This window comes from Oncorhynchus kisutch, linkage group LG3 (assembly GCF_002021735.2).
Source record: "Oncorhynchus kisutch isolate 150728-3 linkage group LG3, Okis_V2, whole genome shotgun sequence".
Taxonomy (NCBI): domain Eukaryota; kingdom Metazoa; phylum Chordata; class Actinopteri; order Salmoniformes; family Salmonidae; genus Oncorhynchus; species Oncorhynchus kisutch.
This window is the reverse complement of record NC_034176.2, coordinates 49,120,252-49,137,830: the sequence shown is the minus strand read 5'-3', so window position 1 is coordinate 49,137,830 and position 17,579 is coordinate 49,120,252. Positions and strand designations below refer to the sequence as shown.

At 41.2% G+C, this 17,579-nt stretch overlaps 1 protein-coding gene across 3 annotated transcripts in view; it reads right to left on the bottom strand.

The window, feature by feature from the left end:
- The window catches only part of si:dkey-220o5.5 (actin filament-associated protein 1-like 2), a 118,191-nt gene that overhangs the window by 15,893 nt on the left and 84,719 nt on the right, over positions 1-17,579 (bottom strand). For all 3 annotated transcript variants that reach the window (XM_020476202.2, XM_031807638.1, XM_031807643.1), the window contains 5 exons: positions 17,262-17,358; positions 16,625-16,836; positions 15,341-15,517; positions 14,681-14,773; positions 14,451-14,541 (listed from right to left, as the gene is read on the bottom strand). In XM_020476202.2, the coding sequence (XP_020331791.1) occupies positions 14,451-14,541; positions 14,681-14,773; positions 15,341-15,517; positions 16,625-16,836; positions 17,262-17,358 (670 nt within the window). The remainder of the gene's footprint in view (positions 1-14,450; positions 14,542-14,680; positions 14,774-15,340; positions 15,518-16,624; positions 16,837-17,261; positions 17,359-17,579) is intronic.

Genomic DNA, 17,579 nt, shown 5'->3' with positions numbered 1-17,579 from the left:
AAATGTTGATAATTTATTGTTCAGAATATATCGAATTCTTTCTAAGTGTACAGTGTTTGCCAATTCACTGAGCCATAATTTGGTAGAGGGCGCTTCCCTCCTTTTCCAAAACAGCAAGATTAGTTTTTTTGCCGAGATGAGACCGTACGAGATTAGTTGTTTTTGGGGGTTGGTTAATCCGTTTAGGGACTCAGATACTCCCAGGATTATCAGAAGCGGGTCTGGATCTATTGAAGTCTCCAAAACTTCAGAGAGGATCCCAAAAATTCCACACCAATAACCATGCAAGCCAGAGCATAGGGCAAAGCAGTGGAGTAGTGTACCCTGCGTAGCCTGACATTTATCACATGTAGGGGATGTGTCAGGAAATATCCTATGCAGTTTAGTTTTGGAATAGTGTAATCTGTGTAATACCTTGAATTGTATGAGACGATGTCTGGAATTAATGGAGCATGTGTGGATATACTCCAAGCTCTCTTCTCAGTCTGCCACCGAGATGTCAGTCCCTAGTTCTTCCTCCCATTTTGCCTTGATGGCATCTGTAGAAGGTGTGCTAACAGATTGAAAAGCATCATATAGACGCGATATCAGTTTATCTGAGGTGGGGCATATTTTTATGCATCCGTCAAACATGGAAGGTTTAGCATTCCCAAATGTTGGGAGGTGTTTTCTAACGTAGTCTCTAATTTGTAGGTATCTGAAAAAATAACTTCTGGGAAGATTATAAGTTTCCCTCAGCAACTCAAAGGAAGCAAAGGTCCCTTCTATGTATAAATCCCCTATGGTACTTATCCCCAACTCTCCCCATCACTCAAAGGTGTTATCAAGGTTAGAAGGGGCAAAGGAGGGATTCCTGGCGACAGGGAGCATGAATGACATTGGTCTAAGCTCAAAGTGGACTTTAATTTGCTTCCAGATTCGGACTGTGCTATGTATAATAGGATTGTTACAATAAAGTGACATCTCCAGATTGACAGGCGACAAAATCACAGCGCCAATAGAGAAGGGGTGACACTCCTCACGTTCCATACTAAGCCAGCTGGATGCCGGAAGTACGTCGTCCAACAGAAACGTAACAACGCGGAGGTTAGCGGCCCAGTAATAAAATATAAAATTTGGGAGAGACAATCCTCCTTCCATCTTGGATTTACAGAGGTGTTTTTTACCTATCCTGTGTGTTTTATAATCCCAGATGAAAGGATTGATAATTGAGTCCAGTTGTTTATGAAAGGATTTAGGTATGAATACTGGGATGTTCTGATATAGGTAGAGCAGTTGTGGGAGGAAGACCATTTTAATGGCATTAATTCTTCCGAGCAGAGAAATTGGTAGAGTTCTCCAAAATAGTATGTTTGCTTTGAGTTTTTGTATCAGAGAGGGGAAATTCTCTTTAAATAGTAAGGAGTATTGTTTGGTAACTACAATTCCTAGGTAGGTAAATTTTTCTGAAGATTTAAATGGGAGATGTTCTAGCCAGGAGGTATTTTGCGACCGTATGGGCATTAATTCACTCTTGTTCCAATTTATTCTGTATCCCGAGAAGGTACCAAACAAATTGATCACATCAAGAATAGCTGGGATACTAGCCTGGGGTTCTGTTACATAGAGGAGGATGTCATCTACGTATAGGGAGATCTTATTTAGAGTATCTTTAGTATTATAGCCGTGTATTGCTGCATGAGATCTAATCTTCCGGGCAAGCGGTTCGATAATTTGGGCGAAGAGCATAGGCGACAGCGCACAACCCTGCCTTGTCCCCCTATTGAGGTTAAATCGGGGCGACAATGTTTGGTTAGTGAGTATTCTGGCACAGGGGTTCCTATATAAAAGCTGGATCCAATTTATGAACCTATCTCCAATATTACATTTCTGTAGGACCTTGAATAGATAGGGCCACTCAACTTGGTCAAAGGCCTTTTCGGCGTCAAGAGATATGACGGCAAGGTCCACGTTGGGTAACCTCTGAGAATACATAATATTGAAGAGGCGCCTGAGATTGAGGAATGAGTTTCTGTTAGGGATAAAGCCGGTCTGATCCGAATGGACCAATTTGCCAATTAAAGTGCTAAGCCTGTTAGCCATAGTTTTTGTTAAACTCTTTTGGTCTGTATTAAGGAGAGATATTGGTCTGTATGACCCTACCTCTTCTGGATCTTTACCCTTCTTATGTATAACTGTAATGAACGCTTCGTCCAAAGTAGAAGGGAGAGCTCCATCCTCATTGGCCTGAACCAACATTTTGTGCAGGTAGGGAGAGAGCATGTTGCTGAATGTTTTATAGAATTCACCAGGGTATCCATCTGGGCCCGGGGGCTTGCCACTTTTTAGAGATGTAATTGTTTCTTGAATTTCATCAAGAGATATTTCCTTATTCAGGAAGTTAGAATCTTCCTGGTTCAGGGCAGGAAGATTACAGTCCTCCAAAAATGTTTGCATAATTAAGGGGTTAGGATCCGCTTTAGATGTATATAGAGTCTCATAAAACTGCCGGAATCTGTCATTGATGTCTTTGGGGGAAGAGAGTAATTCCCCAGATGCAGATTTAACCCTGTGAATCATTCGGTCACTCACATTTTTTCGAAGTTGTCTGGCGAGTAATTTGTGTGGTTTGTCACCAAACTCAAAATATTTTTGCTTGGCATAGAGAAAAGATTTAGCAATTTTAGCTGAGAGAATCTGATTATATTCAAATTTTAAAGAGGTAATTTTTGTATGTTTCTCCATAGATGGGTGGCTAGCATTCTCCCTATCCAGTAAGTGAATTTGTCCCTCCAGTTCTTCCAGTTTTCCTCTGTTTTGCCTACTCCTGGCAGCCTGAAAGGAGATGATACAGCCTCTCAGATAAGCCTTCAGTGTTTCCCACAATAATGCTGGGGAGGTCTCTGTGTTGTCGTTGGTATCAAAGAAAAATGTAATTTGGTCTTTAAGACATTCACTGAATGTTGGTTCTGTGAGGAGCTGAGGATTCAAACTCCAGACCCTCTCGTTTGGTACAATGTCACCCAATCTCAGGGAGAAGGTGAGTGGACTGTTGTCCGAGATGATAATATCATGATACCTCACATTACAGGTATAGGGGAGTAGTCTAGCATCCAACAAAAAGTAGTCAATTCGAGTGTAAACCTTGTGAACATGAGAGTAAAAGGAGTATTCCCTACCCGTAGGGTTAGCGATCCTCCATATATCAAATAAGTTCGAATTTTTTATGTAGGTATTCAAGAATTCACTTGAATAGGAGGTAGGGGTTCGCCGGGTAGAGGATCTATCCAAATATTGGTCTAGCACACAGTTAAGGTCCCCTCCAATGACCAGGTTAGTATGGGAGATATCTGGAATCAGGGCAAGGACTCTTTTGAAAAAAGAGGGGTTGTCAATGTTTGGCCCATAGATATTTAGTAGAGTTACTGAGGTAGAGTGGATTTCTCCTATTACGATCACATACCGACCCTCTTTATCCGCAATAGTGGTTTTATGTAGAAAGGGAATTCCTTTCCGTACCAGAATCGCTGTGCCTCTCGTTTTGGCAGAGAAGTTAGAGTGATACACTTGCCCCACCCACCTACACTTAAGTCTGCTATGAGAGTTATTCTTCAGATGGGTTTCTTGCTAAAATATAATATCAGACGAGAGTGCTTTCAAGTGGGCTAGGACCTTGCCCCTCTTAATTGGTTAGTTTAAACCCTTGACATTCCAGGAAGTGAATGTAAGCCCCGCCCTCCTCTCGTTTGTAGTTCCTATGGTGGCCTGCATACCATGTAACTTGATAAAAAGGTAAGAAAGCGCACCAAACCATCACGATCAGCATATGTAACACCTACACCCGAGCAGTATCCAACCCACCCCTCCCCCCTGCAAGCACCTTTACTTCCCACCCTGTTCCCCTAATTTCCCCAAAACTTACCCCCCCCCCCCCCCCCCCCCCCCATCAACCCACATTTAACAGGCATGTACAAACAGGAGAGAAAAAAAATAAAAAATAAAAATAATAAAACATTGTCTGGCCGATGCCAAAGAAGCACGGCGCGACCTCGAACAAGAGGTAAAACAAAAATAAAATCCCAACTATACGTTCACCTCTCACTATCCTAGAACTTCTACTAACATATGAACTGAGGAGGCTCCCGCGAGTTAAGTGTTCAGTTAGCATCTAATAAACCTAAACCGAATAAGTTGCAACTTAAACATATTGCGCATTTAAGCGTCATCCTGGGTCAATCCCAGAGATAAGCAAGATATAGGCTCAAGATTATATTGCTAAGCACTGCCGGTCAAAAAATAAACCATCCACAACCGACATAGTCAGCCGTACATTTACATACTGTGGGTCAGGAGATCGGAACAAGGATTTGTTAAATTAAACGTTCCCCCCATAAAAAAAATATGTTTAATAAGAAAGAAAGAAAAATATATGCATACATATATATATACATACATATACATATACATACACACACACATACACATATACATACACACATACATACATACATACATACATACATACATACATACATACATACATACATACATACATACATACATACATACATACATACATACATACATACATACATACATACATACATATATATATATATACATACACATATACACACATACACACACACATACATACACACATATACACATACATATACATATACATGTATGTATAAATACCCCCACAAAAAAATCATATATAAAAATATATATTTAAAGAATATGTATATATATCCATATGCACATATACACATACACACATTCATACCCCAGAATAACAATCTACACTGATTTAAAATATACACATACATAATACTAAAATGCTAAGAGAAAATAGTAATAAAGTACAAATAGTAATTATATGTACGCACACCTACACAGACATAAGCACTGCAGAGGGCTGGTGGGACTCTAGTCGGGAGAGAGGCCCACGGCCAGACAAAGGCAGAACGGCACAAAACATCAACTTGCTAACCAGGTGTCTGCCCCCTCCCAACCATCACCCCCAGTCCCCCGCAAGAAATAAATAAATGGTATGGTAGTAAGAATAATGTAAGGATTGTAAAATAAATAACGAAAAAAAACAAAAGTGGGGGAATATAAGTATATCTGTCCGAAGGTGTCAGTGATCAAACCTGGAAGTAAAAAATATGCATCGCTCTGAGCACAGCCGGGATGAAAGTGAATTTAACGTTAAATGAGAGCTCTGACCGCCATTCATTGGTCTGCTCAGCGTCTTACATGTTCGGTAGCCCTTGTTGAGCCCGTTTAATACGTTTTCACCCAATATGGTATAGTATGGAATCGAGTCCATCAGCAGACCCTAACACGCAATAACAAGGCACTCTAACCTGTACGGGGGATTGGTGTATATCCCCGGATAAACTTCTCTGCGTCCAAAACCGAGGAGAGCCAAATCTTCTCACCGGAAGGCGGGGTAATTCTTAGTCTTGCAGGGAAGAGTAAGGCTGGGCGAAGATGGAGTTTGTAGAGTTTGGTCATGACATCTCTGTAGTCGGCGCGATGCTTTGCCACATCGGGCGCATAATCCTCATAGACACGGAATGGATGCCCTTTATGTGACAGGTTGTCCCTCATTCAAGCTTCACGCAGGATAAGATCCTTGGTCTTGAAACTGTGACAACAGATGATTACTGGGCGAGGACGTTGGCCCGGTCCAGGCACTGGGACAAGGGAGCGATGTGCGCGGTCCAGCTGGGGATCCGAATCCAAAACATCCGATCCCATTGCATCCTTCAATAGCTTGGCGAAGAAGTCGGTGGGGCGAGAGCCCCTCTGCCAGACCAACAACGCAAAGGTTATTACGTCTGGATCGGCCCTCCAGGTCCACCACTTTCACAGAAAGCCTCTGCACAGTATCCTGCAATGACGTGCATAGCTTCTCTAACTCGTCGATCCTACCAGTGTTGAATTCAGAAGCTTTCTCAAGGTCCACAATACTCTGGCCATGCGAAGCGACCGTTCGAATGATGCTCTCGATTTTGGTGTCCAGTTCAGCAATAGTGGCCTTAAGATCCTCAGCTATAGCAACACGTAGCTCCCCCAAAGCCCGGGTAAGTTCTGTAAGTGTCACGTTGTTGCATGTGCCTCCCGCCATGTCTGTCTCGTTGTTTAGGGGAGTAGGCCTCCGCTGTGGATTTATTGTCCTTTGGTCGCTTATTACTCGGCATTTTCATATAAAAAGTTACAATCTTGTAATAGAAAGAAACGTTTGTTGTAAAAAGTGCCATAAAGTAGGTTAAATTAGATTATTTCGCAAAAAAGTTGCAGGAGCCTCTCACGCACAGCCGTTCACTCCAACATGCTAGCTCCGCCCCCTCAATCACTCTGAACAAATCATTTTAAATGAATAAGTAAACTTATACTCTGTTTTATTATATCTGATTAACAATATGAGTTCATAAGAAGGGATTGTGAGACACGGACAAGGAGTAATAAGTTAATGAACACCATTCCAACTAGGCAGAAACAAATGGGTTCGGGACTGTGTAAACACATAAGGTCGTTAGCCTATGGTTGACCCTACAGAAACTTAGCTCTGGGGTTTTTAGATAAGGCAGTGAGTGCATTCCTAGGTTTTCTGTTAATTAAAACTGTCAGTTCAGTGGTGATCGATAATGTTGAGGGGTCAAAATTTATCTGGGAGTGTGTTAGTAAGTTAGAATTAACTTTTCACCTTACTTTGTCCCGGTCGGGAGGAGGGGATTCTGTTAAAGCAATGAAATGACGTCATGATCTGTATATAAACTGCTGCACGTGATTAAGTGGTAGCGCGCCTCGAGAATAAATTCTATTACCTATTATTGAAAGACTGGTCTGCGTCTATTTTATGCAAACAAGAAATCTTACAAATTCTCATAAAATAGATAAAGGGCTTTCAATTGATGAAAGCACATTGGCATAATTAAATTACAGTAACAGAAAGTCAGTTAAGAACACATTTTTATTTACAATGACCGCCTAGGAACTAAATACGAATTTGTTCTTAACTGACTTGCCACAAAAAGTGGCCACTGATCAGGGACAGAACCGATTTGGGACTTGATCTAGCAACCTTTCGGTTACTGGCCCAATGCTCTAACCACTAGGCTACCTGCCTCCCCACTTCTGTCACACCCTGATCTGTTTCACCTGTCTTTGTGATTGTCTCCACCCCCCTCCAGGTGTCGCACATCCTCCCCATTATCCCGTTTATTTATACCTGTGTTTTCGGTTGTCTGTTGCCAGTTCGTTTTTTTTCTTCAAATTTACCAGCATTTGTTTCCCTGCTCCTGCCTGTTTTCTGCTCCTGTTTTCTAGTACATCATAGTTTTGACCATTCTGCCTGCCCTGACCCTGCCTGTTGTTCTGGACACTTTATACCTTCTCTGGATTTTTGACTCCTGCCTGCCTTGAGCTGTCCTTTGCCTGCTCCTGTTAGGAATAAACTTTTGTGTCTTAAACTCTGTCTGCATCTGGGTCATACCTCAAACGTGATAACTTCGTAGTTACAATGTAGCCAAGCTGTGTCTGTATGCCCATACTCAAAATTAAAAAGCACAGGGTATTTGTACCTTCATAAAACAGCTCTGCTTGGTAAGTAATATTGTCCAAATAAGCTATTTCTTCCCTCCTTGCATCACATATGTATGCTGCTGAGACAAGTTGTAAAAATGTTCAAACATGTCAGAGGTAGGGATGGGCATGAATCTTGACGGACGTCAAAACTCGATCTTTAACCAGAGATCATAAACATTTTTGGTGAATTGTGCATAGAAAACATTTCAATTTTTTTCTTGAAGACAACGTAAATTTGCTTTGACTCTAGTGTTCCATAGGCCTGTATTTTCCAGACATAAGAATGAAACCAAGCCAAGCATCACGCAGTTATTTTCCCTAAATTCCCTTTCCCCTCTGTCTCACTCAATTGGGTTCTGACTGCTCCCTCTACAAAAGCGTTCTGAGTGTGTACACAAGCTCCCATTAGGCCTACAGAAATACATGTCTATGAAAACATATCTAACTGATGGGATACACAAGCTACATTCCTTGCCAAATGATGACAGTTGTATCACATTCAAAATGTGTTCCAACAACGAGCTGCAGTTTTGGAATAATTGTGTCTCGTCTATTTTCCCGCTTAGGCTACTTTGCTGCTCAGAATCATTAAGCCTACTCACCAAACATATGTGGTAGCTGTAATACATCCCCATGCAGTGTTCAATGTGGAATTACCCATTTAGAAAATAACAGGAAGAATAAACTGTACCGAACATGTGTATATTAAAAAGAAGAAAGATTTTTGATTGTCACCCTGACATTTTTTTATTCAACTCGTCAAATTGAGTCCCGTTTCAAATGATCACTCTTTGACAATAACTGTTCCAGGCATGAGATGCGCATCACTTCGCACTACCAACTTTTACAATTTGGAAAAATATTCTGTTCTATTTTATTTTGTTACATTACATAGTTTTTTTTACTATAAAATAGTTGTGTCTTGACTGTGATAAGGGCTCGGGAAATAAGAGTATTGTCTGCTAAAGCAGTTATTGACCAAATACTTATTTTCCACCATAATTTGCAAATAAATTCATTAAAAATCCTACAATGTGATTTTCTGGATTTTCTTCTCTCATTTTGTCTGTCATAGTTGAAGTGTACCTATGATGAAAACTACAGGCCTCTCTCATATTTTTAAGTGGGAGAACTTGCACAATTGGTGGCTGACTAAATACTGTTTTGCCCCACTGTAATTGACAGATTAGGATAGAAAACACTCTGAAGTTTCCAAAACTGTCCAAATTTGGTCTGTGAGTTAAACAGAACTGATATTGCAGGCTAAAACCCGAGGGAAATCCAATCAGGAAGTGCCCCTGTTTTTGAAACCTCTCTGTTCTTAAGCATCCCTATTGCCCATTTAAACGGATATCAACCAGATTCCTTTTTCTATGGCTTCCCTAAGGTGTCAACAGCCTTTAGACATAGTTCCAGGCTTTTATTTTGAAGAATGAGCGTGAACGACCACATTGCGGAAGTGGATAGGTGGGAGCTCTTAGAGTGAGTTGTGCGCAAAAGAGAAAGGCGGCCATTGTTACTCCCGGTCCTAGTGAAAAGCCAACTGTCCCGGTTGATATATTATCGAATAGATATATGGAAAACACCCTGAGGATTGATTATAAAAACCGTTTGACATTTTTCTGTGGACATTATGGATATAATTTTGAATTTTTGTCTGCGTTGTAGTGACCGCTCTTTCCGGTGGATTCCTGGGCATAACGCGCCATTTGGATATAAAAAATGTCTTTATGGAACAAAAGGAACATTTGTTGTCTAACTGGGAGTCTCGTGAGTGAAAACATCCAAAGATCATCAAAGGTAAACTATTAATTTGATTGCTTTTCTGATTTTCGTGACCAAGTTACCTGATGCTAAGTGTACTTATTGTTTTGTCGAGCGATCGATAAACTTACACAAACGCTTGTATTGCTTTTGCTGTAAAGCATAATTTCAAAATCTGAGACGACAGGTGGATTAACAAAAGGCTAAGCTGTGTTTTGCAATATTGCACTTGTGATTTCATGAATATTAATATTTTCTACTAATATTATTTGACTGTGGCGCTATGCTATTCAGCGTTGCTGATGACAATTATACCGGATCCGGGATTGGTGGTTCAGAGAGGTTAAAAACAAAGTGAAATAATATTTTACGTGGCAAGAATGACCGTGCAGAAGAGCCTACCGGTTGACGTTTCAATCGCGTTGTGCTTGTTTTGCTCGCAATAGCAGCTTCATTCACACTCTTCTTCTTCTACTAACTACTTGCTTGCGCCAGTTTTAGAGAAAGCTGCTGTGGAAAACACGTCCAGAAGCTAGCAAGTGTCAAGTGAAACCACAACATCACCACAAATGTATTTTCTAGCCAGGTAAGTTACAATCGTTTGAGACACTAGCTACAGTAGTGATGTATATAATGTCACAATTTATTATATTGATAGATGATCTGCACTATAAGGTTTTAAATAGGCTATGCTAGCTAACGTTAGCTATGTAGACTAGGTTAGCTAGCTACTGTTATGGTAGCTAGGTTATAAAACATTCACATGTAAACATGCAGCGGGCTATTTTGAAAATATGATTATATTAAATGAATGCGATATATGAGAATATTTATTTGTAGATTACAATTTTAATAGTGTGAAAATGTATTTTGAAATTTTTATGGATAACATCGGCATAATGTTTTCTGTTAGAGAGTGGAAAGGAAGGAGAGGATGAAGACTGGATAGGAAGAACTGTGAACTGTTTTATTTATATAAATTTTAATTTAACCTTTATTTAACAAGGCAAGTCAGATAGAGGAGGAAATGTAAAGATATGATTACAGAGCCTGCCAATTTATTATTCCAAACAATGTTTTTGAAAGAAAATACAAAAATGAGGCAACCAATGGGAATCTGTTAACCAAAGTATTTTATCTAATAGTGTACTATTTATTATTAAAGATTGGAGAGGAAGGAGAAGATAGTGGAAAGGAAAAATTAAGGGAGTAAAAAGAGTGAAGCGATTAGAGTGTTGAAGAATGAGGTGGAAAGGTAAAGAGAAAGAAATGAAGAAAGAGAAGGAAGACGAGTGAAGAAAAGAGGAGAAAGATTTGAGGAGAAGAAAAAGTTAAGAGTGTAAGGAGAGTGACTCAAGGAGAGTGGAGAAGAGCAGACGGAGGAGGTACTCATTTCCGTTTCTTGGAAACATTTTAAAGGCAACATGAGAGAATTTCCATTTATACACTCAGGTCAAGACGATAGAATGGTTCACTGCACCCTTTGTAATTCCCCTTTTCAATTGGCAGCAGGGGAGGAACGACAGTGGTAGAACATCAACAGACGACAAGCCTCTCTGATTGCCCGTGTTAGTATGCCCTCTGTCACCACAATCTTCAAGGTAGAGCCTTTCCAAGAATAATATGATTTAGCTGTGCAGGAGGGTGTCTTTGCATACCACACTATGCGACACAATCATAGTTACAGATCTATGGACAGCAGAGCACAACTGACACGGAAGCTTTATGAGCCAAAGTCTACATGTGCTAGGACAAAATGTGAAACAAAACTGCTTGATTTTGTTGAATTGAAAGGAGAAACAGCAGAGGAAATGTCAGCTGAGGTCCTGGTGGTCATCCAAAATTTTTACGTGGAAAACAAAGTCATGGCATTCTCTGCCGATAACACAAATACCAACTTTGGAGGACTGAATAGGCTGGGGTGGGTCAATGTCCATACCAAAGTTAAAAATGCTCTGCAGCAGGAGGTGATTGGCTTAGGTTGTCCTGCCCACACCATTCATAACACGGCCAGAACAGCTTTGGATATGATTCCCCTTGATGTTGAGTACCTGCTCACAAAGATATTTGGATATTTTCATATTTTCACCGTCAGAGTAGAAAGACTGAAGAGCTTTTGTGAGTTTGTTGGCCAGGAGTACCATAACATTTTAGGACACAGCAATGTTCGCTGGCTGTCCATGCTCCCTGCTCTAGAAAGAGTACTGAAAATTTACGTGCCATTGAAATACTTTTTTCTTTCTGAAGACAAAAGCCCTGTTGTCCAGCGAACAATGTTCGAAGATCCACTGACTGAACTTTGGCTGGCCTTTGTCCATGGAAACCTGACCGTATTCAGTGACACGATCAAGATGCTTGAAGGCCAGGACCGCTGTGCGGTGGAGTCAGCTGCAATTCTGGAAAACGTTGAGGCAAAATTTACTGCAAGACGTGATGACAACTTCATTCCAGTTTTGGTCAGAGGACTTCTCAAAGAGCTAGAGGAAAATGGAAAGAGAGCTTTCTGAAAACATCCCAATCATTCTTCACTACGGCTGTGAAATTACTTGCAAGAATGGGGAAAGCACACAGATAATCTATAAGATTTACATTGTCTCCTTTAAAAAGGCAACCTCAGTGTGAAGAGATCCAGAAGGCAGCAGCCACACTGCAGAAAAAATGCTCCAATGTGACTATCAATGAGGATGCATTGTTTGATGAGGTTACTGGCCTGCAAGAGTTCCTAAAGGGGGGATTGCTTGAAGAATGGAAAACAACTGAGACACCGCTTAGTCAAAGATGGGGCAGGGTGGTTACCCACTTCAAAGAGAATGACATCCCACACACACTAACCTGGCTAGATTAGCGTCTGTTGTCATGTGCTTACCTGGAAGTAATGCACCAGTCCAGAGAGTGTTCTCCTAAATGAATGATATATGGACAGCAGCAAGAAATAGGTTCACTGTTCCTACCATCAAGGCCATGCTTATTGTGAAGACAAACTTCAATCTCCCCTGCCAGGAGTTCATGGAGAAGCTGGCCAAAGACAGAGCAATCCTGAAGAAAATACATTCTTCTGAGAAATATACAGATTAGGTTGGTATAAATGTGTTATATAGTTACCAATCTCATCATCATCTTATTTCTTTATTATTTTGTAAAGTATTTCACATATACTATTGTTTCTGTTTTTCCAATTTTGCTCATGCTCTCTTCTGCTCTTATTCTACCCAGACTACAGGACCACTGAATGGCTGTTCAGATTGGACAGTTCTGTCTTGTCTGTAGTGTTTCTGTAATATAGTTGTTTTCTCTGTCTATCACAGTGTGCCTGTTAGACTAAATACATGCAACTGGAATTGTCCCCCTTTTTTATTTCATAGTTAATAACATTAGATATTTGAATGATATATTGACCACCGAACTGGAAATGTCCCCAGTTTTTAATTCCAGAAATCTGGTAAATGTATTGTTGAATGCTATTGGTAAGTTGTTCAAGTCGCAGTAACCGGCTTTTGTCCACCGCTTTTACTGGTGGAGAACAGCAGGCAGGGGAAGCAGTAGAGTCGGCTGCTAGCAGCAAAGCCACAGAGCCAGCTTATCCGTTGATACCACTCAGATTGAAATGATCATGTATCTTCTGTCCCTTTCTTTGATGTAGGTCAGGTGTTGAACTTCAATCTCTTATCACACCCTGTTTCACTAGAAAATACAACTTTGAAAATGGTTTCAGATGCAATATGTTATCCATCCTGATCAGCTTACAGTACCATAGCTATCAGCAAAACTAACGTAACCGTCAAAAGGCAGCAGATGACTTGTGATGTCCGTAGGCAGGAGCGAGCTCTGCCTATCCTCCTGCCTATCCCATTACTTTGTTCACACCAATACGCATGCATGCAATATGCGTGTATTATTTGAGTGCAATGAAAATTAATGAGACATATTGACACATGAAAAGGCAGCGAAGCTCTCTGCCTGCCTTTAAGCATCCGTTGGTTGTCAGTATAAAGTAGACACACATGCGCAAGTCATGTCAATGCCTTGAATTGAGTTTGAAGGGCTGGAGAAAGTCACATGGCGAAGCACGGCAAATTTGGGAAGTACTGTACACAACATGCAACGATTTCAACAATTTGAATGAGTTACAGTCAATTGAAATAAATTAGGTCCTAATCTATGAATTTCACATGACTGAGCAGGGGCATAGCCATGGGTTGGCTTGGGAGGGCATATGCCCACTCATTTGGGAGCCAGGCCCACCCACTGGGGAGACAGGCCCAGCCAATCAGAATTAGTTTTCCCCCATAAAAAGGGCTTTATTACAGACAGAAATACTCCTCAGTTTCATCAGCCGTCCGGGTGGCTGATCTCAGACGATCCCGCAGGTAAAGAAGCCGGATGTGGAGGTCCTGGGCTGGCGTGCTTACACATGGTCCGCGGTTGTGAGGCCGGTTGGACGTACTGCAAAATTCTCTAAAACAACGTTGGAGGCGGCTTATGGTGGAGAAGTTAACATTAAATTCTCTGGCAACAGTTCTGGTGGACATTCCTGCAGTCAGCATGCCAACTGCATGCTCCCTCAAAACTTGAGAGATCTGTGGCATTGTGTTGTGTGATAAACTGCACATTTTAGAGTGGCATTTTATTGTCCCCCAACACAAGGTGCAACTGTGTAATGATCGTGCTGTTTAATAATCTTCTTGATATGCTACACATGTCAGGTGGATATATTATCTTGGCAAAGGAGAAATATTTGTGCACAAAATTTGAGAGAAATAATGCTTTTTGTGCATATGGAAAATTTCTGTGATCTTTTATTTCAGTTCATGAAACATGGGACTAACACTTTACATGATGCGCTTATAATTGTGTTCAGTATAGTTCAAAAATCAATATAATCATGTAGAAATACATACAATGATTATTGATAAAATTTATATTTACTTACTTTTCATTACAGTTCTTTTTTCATTCATTTTCACATTTAATACTGACCGCACTTCACTGCTTCACGGAGTCCTCAGTGACTCATTCAGTCCCTATGAAGCAACTTAAGATGGAGCTATTGATAGTCTTTGAAACAGAGTAACATTTGTTAATGTTGACAAATGGGGGAATTGGCTTACCTTTATCCTTCATTTCCACACTGCTGGGAGCAGAGGGCAGCGCCAACATTTTCTCTTCATCCGAGTCTGAAGTCTGAATGACTGTGCTTGACTGCGAGGGAAACAACACATGAAAGGGCAGCATTGAAAGAAAACCTGAGCCACCTTATTCAGTCAAATTGAGTTAATTTAATGTTAATGTTAACTAGGGGCAGGAGTAACTTTAATTCTTATAGTGGCAGAAGACTTACCCTGCAAGAGTCCAGTCTGTCACATTTGAGTAACAAGGAGAACCTTTGGGACTCTGGCTCATAGTAGGAGGAGCCCTTCACCTCCTCAATGATCTAGGGGACCAGCCGGACAACCAGTAAGGGTTGAAAACACATTACACACAACATTTTTTGGTGCAGTTTCCCAAACACAGATTAAGTCTAGTCCTGGGCTAAAAAGAAAGATTCATATTTTTAGCCCAGGACTAGACTTATTCTTACAGGACTATGCTTAATCTGTGTCCAGGAAACTGCCCCATAACACCTACAGCCATACCCCATAACAAACATACCCTATATCTCCCAATCCTACTGTCCATTTCTCCTATCCTGAAAATAACCTGTTAACAACCGCCATTTATCTCAGATAGGCTAAGGCATGCCTGTTTGGACAATCATGGGTATTACACATCCAAAAAGGCATTTCCTCTTACCCCTCCCTTTGCTCTCTTTCAGTCAATTGCTGTGTCAAACCGTGGGACTATAATTGCCATGTCCGAGCCAGAACGGCCCATAGGGCAGGAGCCCTCTCCTGTTTCTATAGTATGAGGCAGTTTGATGTACATGTACACCCCTTGGACAGGACGCTAGTCTATCGCAGTCCTCTGTGTGACTATGCTGTAATGACAAACACCTCCAAACCTTCCTCCATTCCTCCGCCTGGTGGCAGCTCTGGAAGCCCATCACCACTGTGTCGGAACCAGTCACAACTTTGAGCTCGTGCTGCATCTTCTTGTTGTGCTTGGACTTGTAAACCACCTGGCAGCCCCGCAGGTCTAGCTCCAGCAGCGGGTAGAGGTCCTTGGCACATTTGTAGCACTGTGATTCAAAATAGGAAAAGGATACCTGAGCTTGTTGCAGGTGTGTGGGAGTAATTTGATGATATCTTCAAAGAAAAGGAAAACCCACACAACGCTCTTGCCAGTATCACTTTGTCTAACATTTGACTAATTTAGCAGCCACTCTTATCCAGAGTGACTTACAGGCACAATTAGGGTTAAGTGCCTTGCACAAGGGAACATCGACAGGTTTTTCACCTAGTCGGCTCTGGGATTCGCCCCAGCAACATTTTGGTTACTGACCCAACACCCTTAAGCACTAGCCTACCTGCCCCTCCACTTGTAGCACTAGAAGCAACTTGAAACAGTCAAATAGGATGAACAATTTATGGGCTATTCGGTAAATAAAAAGCATGAGCTGGAGTACACCCAGAGAAAATGATTGGTGAATAAACTGTAAGCCATAAATTATTGGGTAAAAAACACCAACGTTACAGCATCAATGTGCCTTTTTCAGGGTAATGTCATGAATGCTTGAACCAAGTTATGTTATGTTGCAATTAGTGCAACCAATGACAATAGTGAGGGATGTGTTGTAATTGCTAGGTTGATCAGAATGAATTTTAGCGAAACTGTTAAAAGACAACAGTCCATAGCATATTGAATATATTATGCTATTGTTATCATTAGTATTAGCATAACATCAGCATCAACATGCATCAACATTCATCGTTTCATTTAATTTCACCTATATATTTAAATATTTCCAATTTCAGTTAATGTTTGTGTAACAGTTAATCTTTTGGTTCAACCATAATGCATAATAAGCATCATCAACAGGGGGAACATACACTGATAAGCTGTAGAAAGAATACATTAATTTACAAGACCTGTTCACAGAAAATATAATTGGTCATAAGAAGGGTCTGAGATCAGTCAATATTCAGACCACTAGGGGTCAATGTTTTTTTATTCTGTGAATACCGCATAAAACAGAGCCATACAAACCCTTCCTTCCTTCCAGACATTTCAAGGTTAATGCATTTTTACGGCTATAGTAAGCTACATGGATGAAACATGTTCAAAACACGTTTGTCGACACCTAGCAGATGATCGTACAGTGTTTTGTCCTTTGGAATGTGCTTACCAACAGCAGATTGTTGCGGACGAGAAAGAGTTGTTTGGTCCATTGGCCCAGCCATTTCTTCCTCCACAGGTAGCCACAGATGCGTGACTCAGAAGTAGGCCGCAGACAGGTCTGGGAGGCACTCCACTGGATGTAGTGGGCCCGGTCCTTCACAAACTCCTCATCTTCCTCACCGTATGACTCGTAGTGACTGCTGTCTGAGTCACCTTTGTCTGGAGAAAACACAGACACTCACGCGAGCACACATGTACACACAGATGATGCATTTAAAAAAAATTTACACACCTGTTTGACACCACTTTTCAGAATGTGGTAAAAAGAGATACGCTGGGTTTTTACGTAGATTAAAATCCACAGTACACAACTGTGGAAGTTCGAAGGTTTGAGGATGAAAAATAGTACAAATACATGTATAACACATGAATGGAACGTTCAGATGTAATTCTTTGACTGTAGAAATGGCACAAGGTTACATCTATCCCATTGTGAAAGTAACCCAAGTTGCTGGCAATGGCTCTTGACAGAGAGAGAGAGAGAGAGAGAGAGAGAGAGAGAGAGAGAGAGAGAGAGAGAGAGAGAGAGAGAGAGAGAGAGAGAGAGAGAGAGACTGCTGTATCTAATGACTTGTTGAGCATACCTGTGGAGGGATTGTCTGGAACAAAAGGCTCAGCCTCCTCGTAGCAGTCCTCATCTAAACCTTCTGGATGTTGGGGGGGTACCGCCGGCTCCTGGCTCTGAGGTAGGAACACAACAAGTGGTAATGACAGGGAGCCTTCATGACTCACAGGACTGTAGTAGGGCAGTGAGACATGACCTGATCCATGGCTACGTCCCAAATGGCACCATATTCCCTATATAGTGCACTGCTTTGGACCAGGGCCCATGGGGAATAGGGTGCCATTTGAGACACAGACGAGATCTATCTGTGCTTCAAAGCCTTCGCAATAGGGCTGTT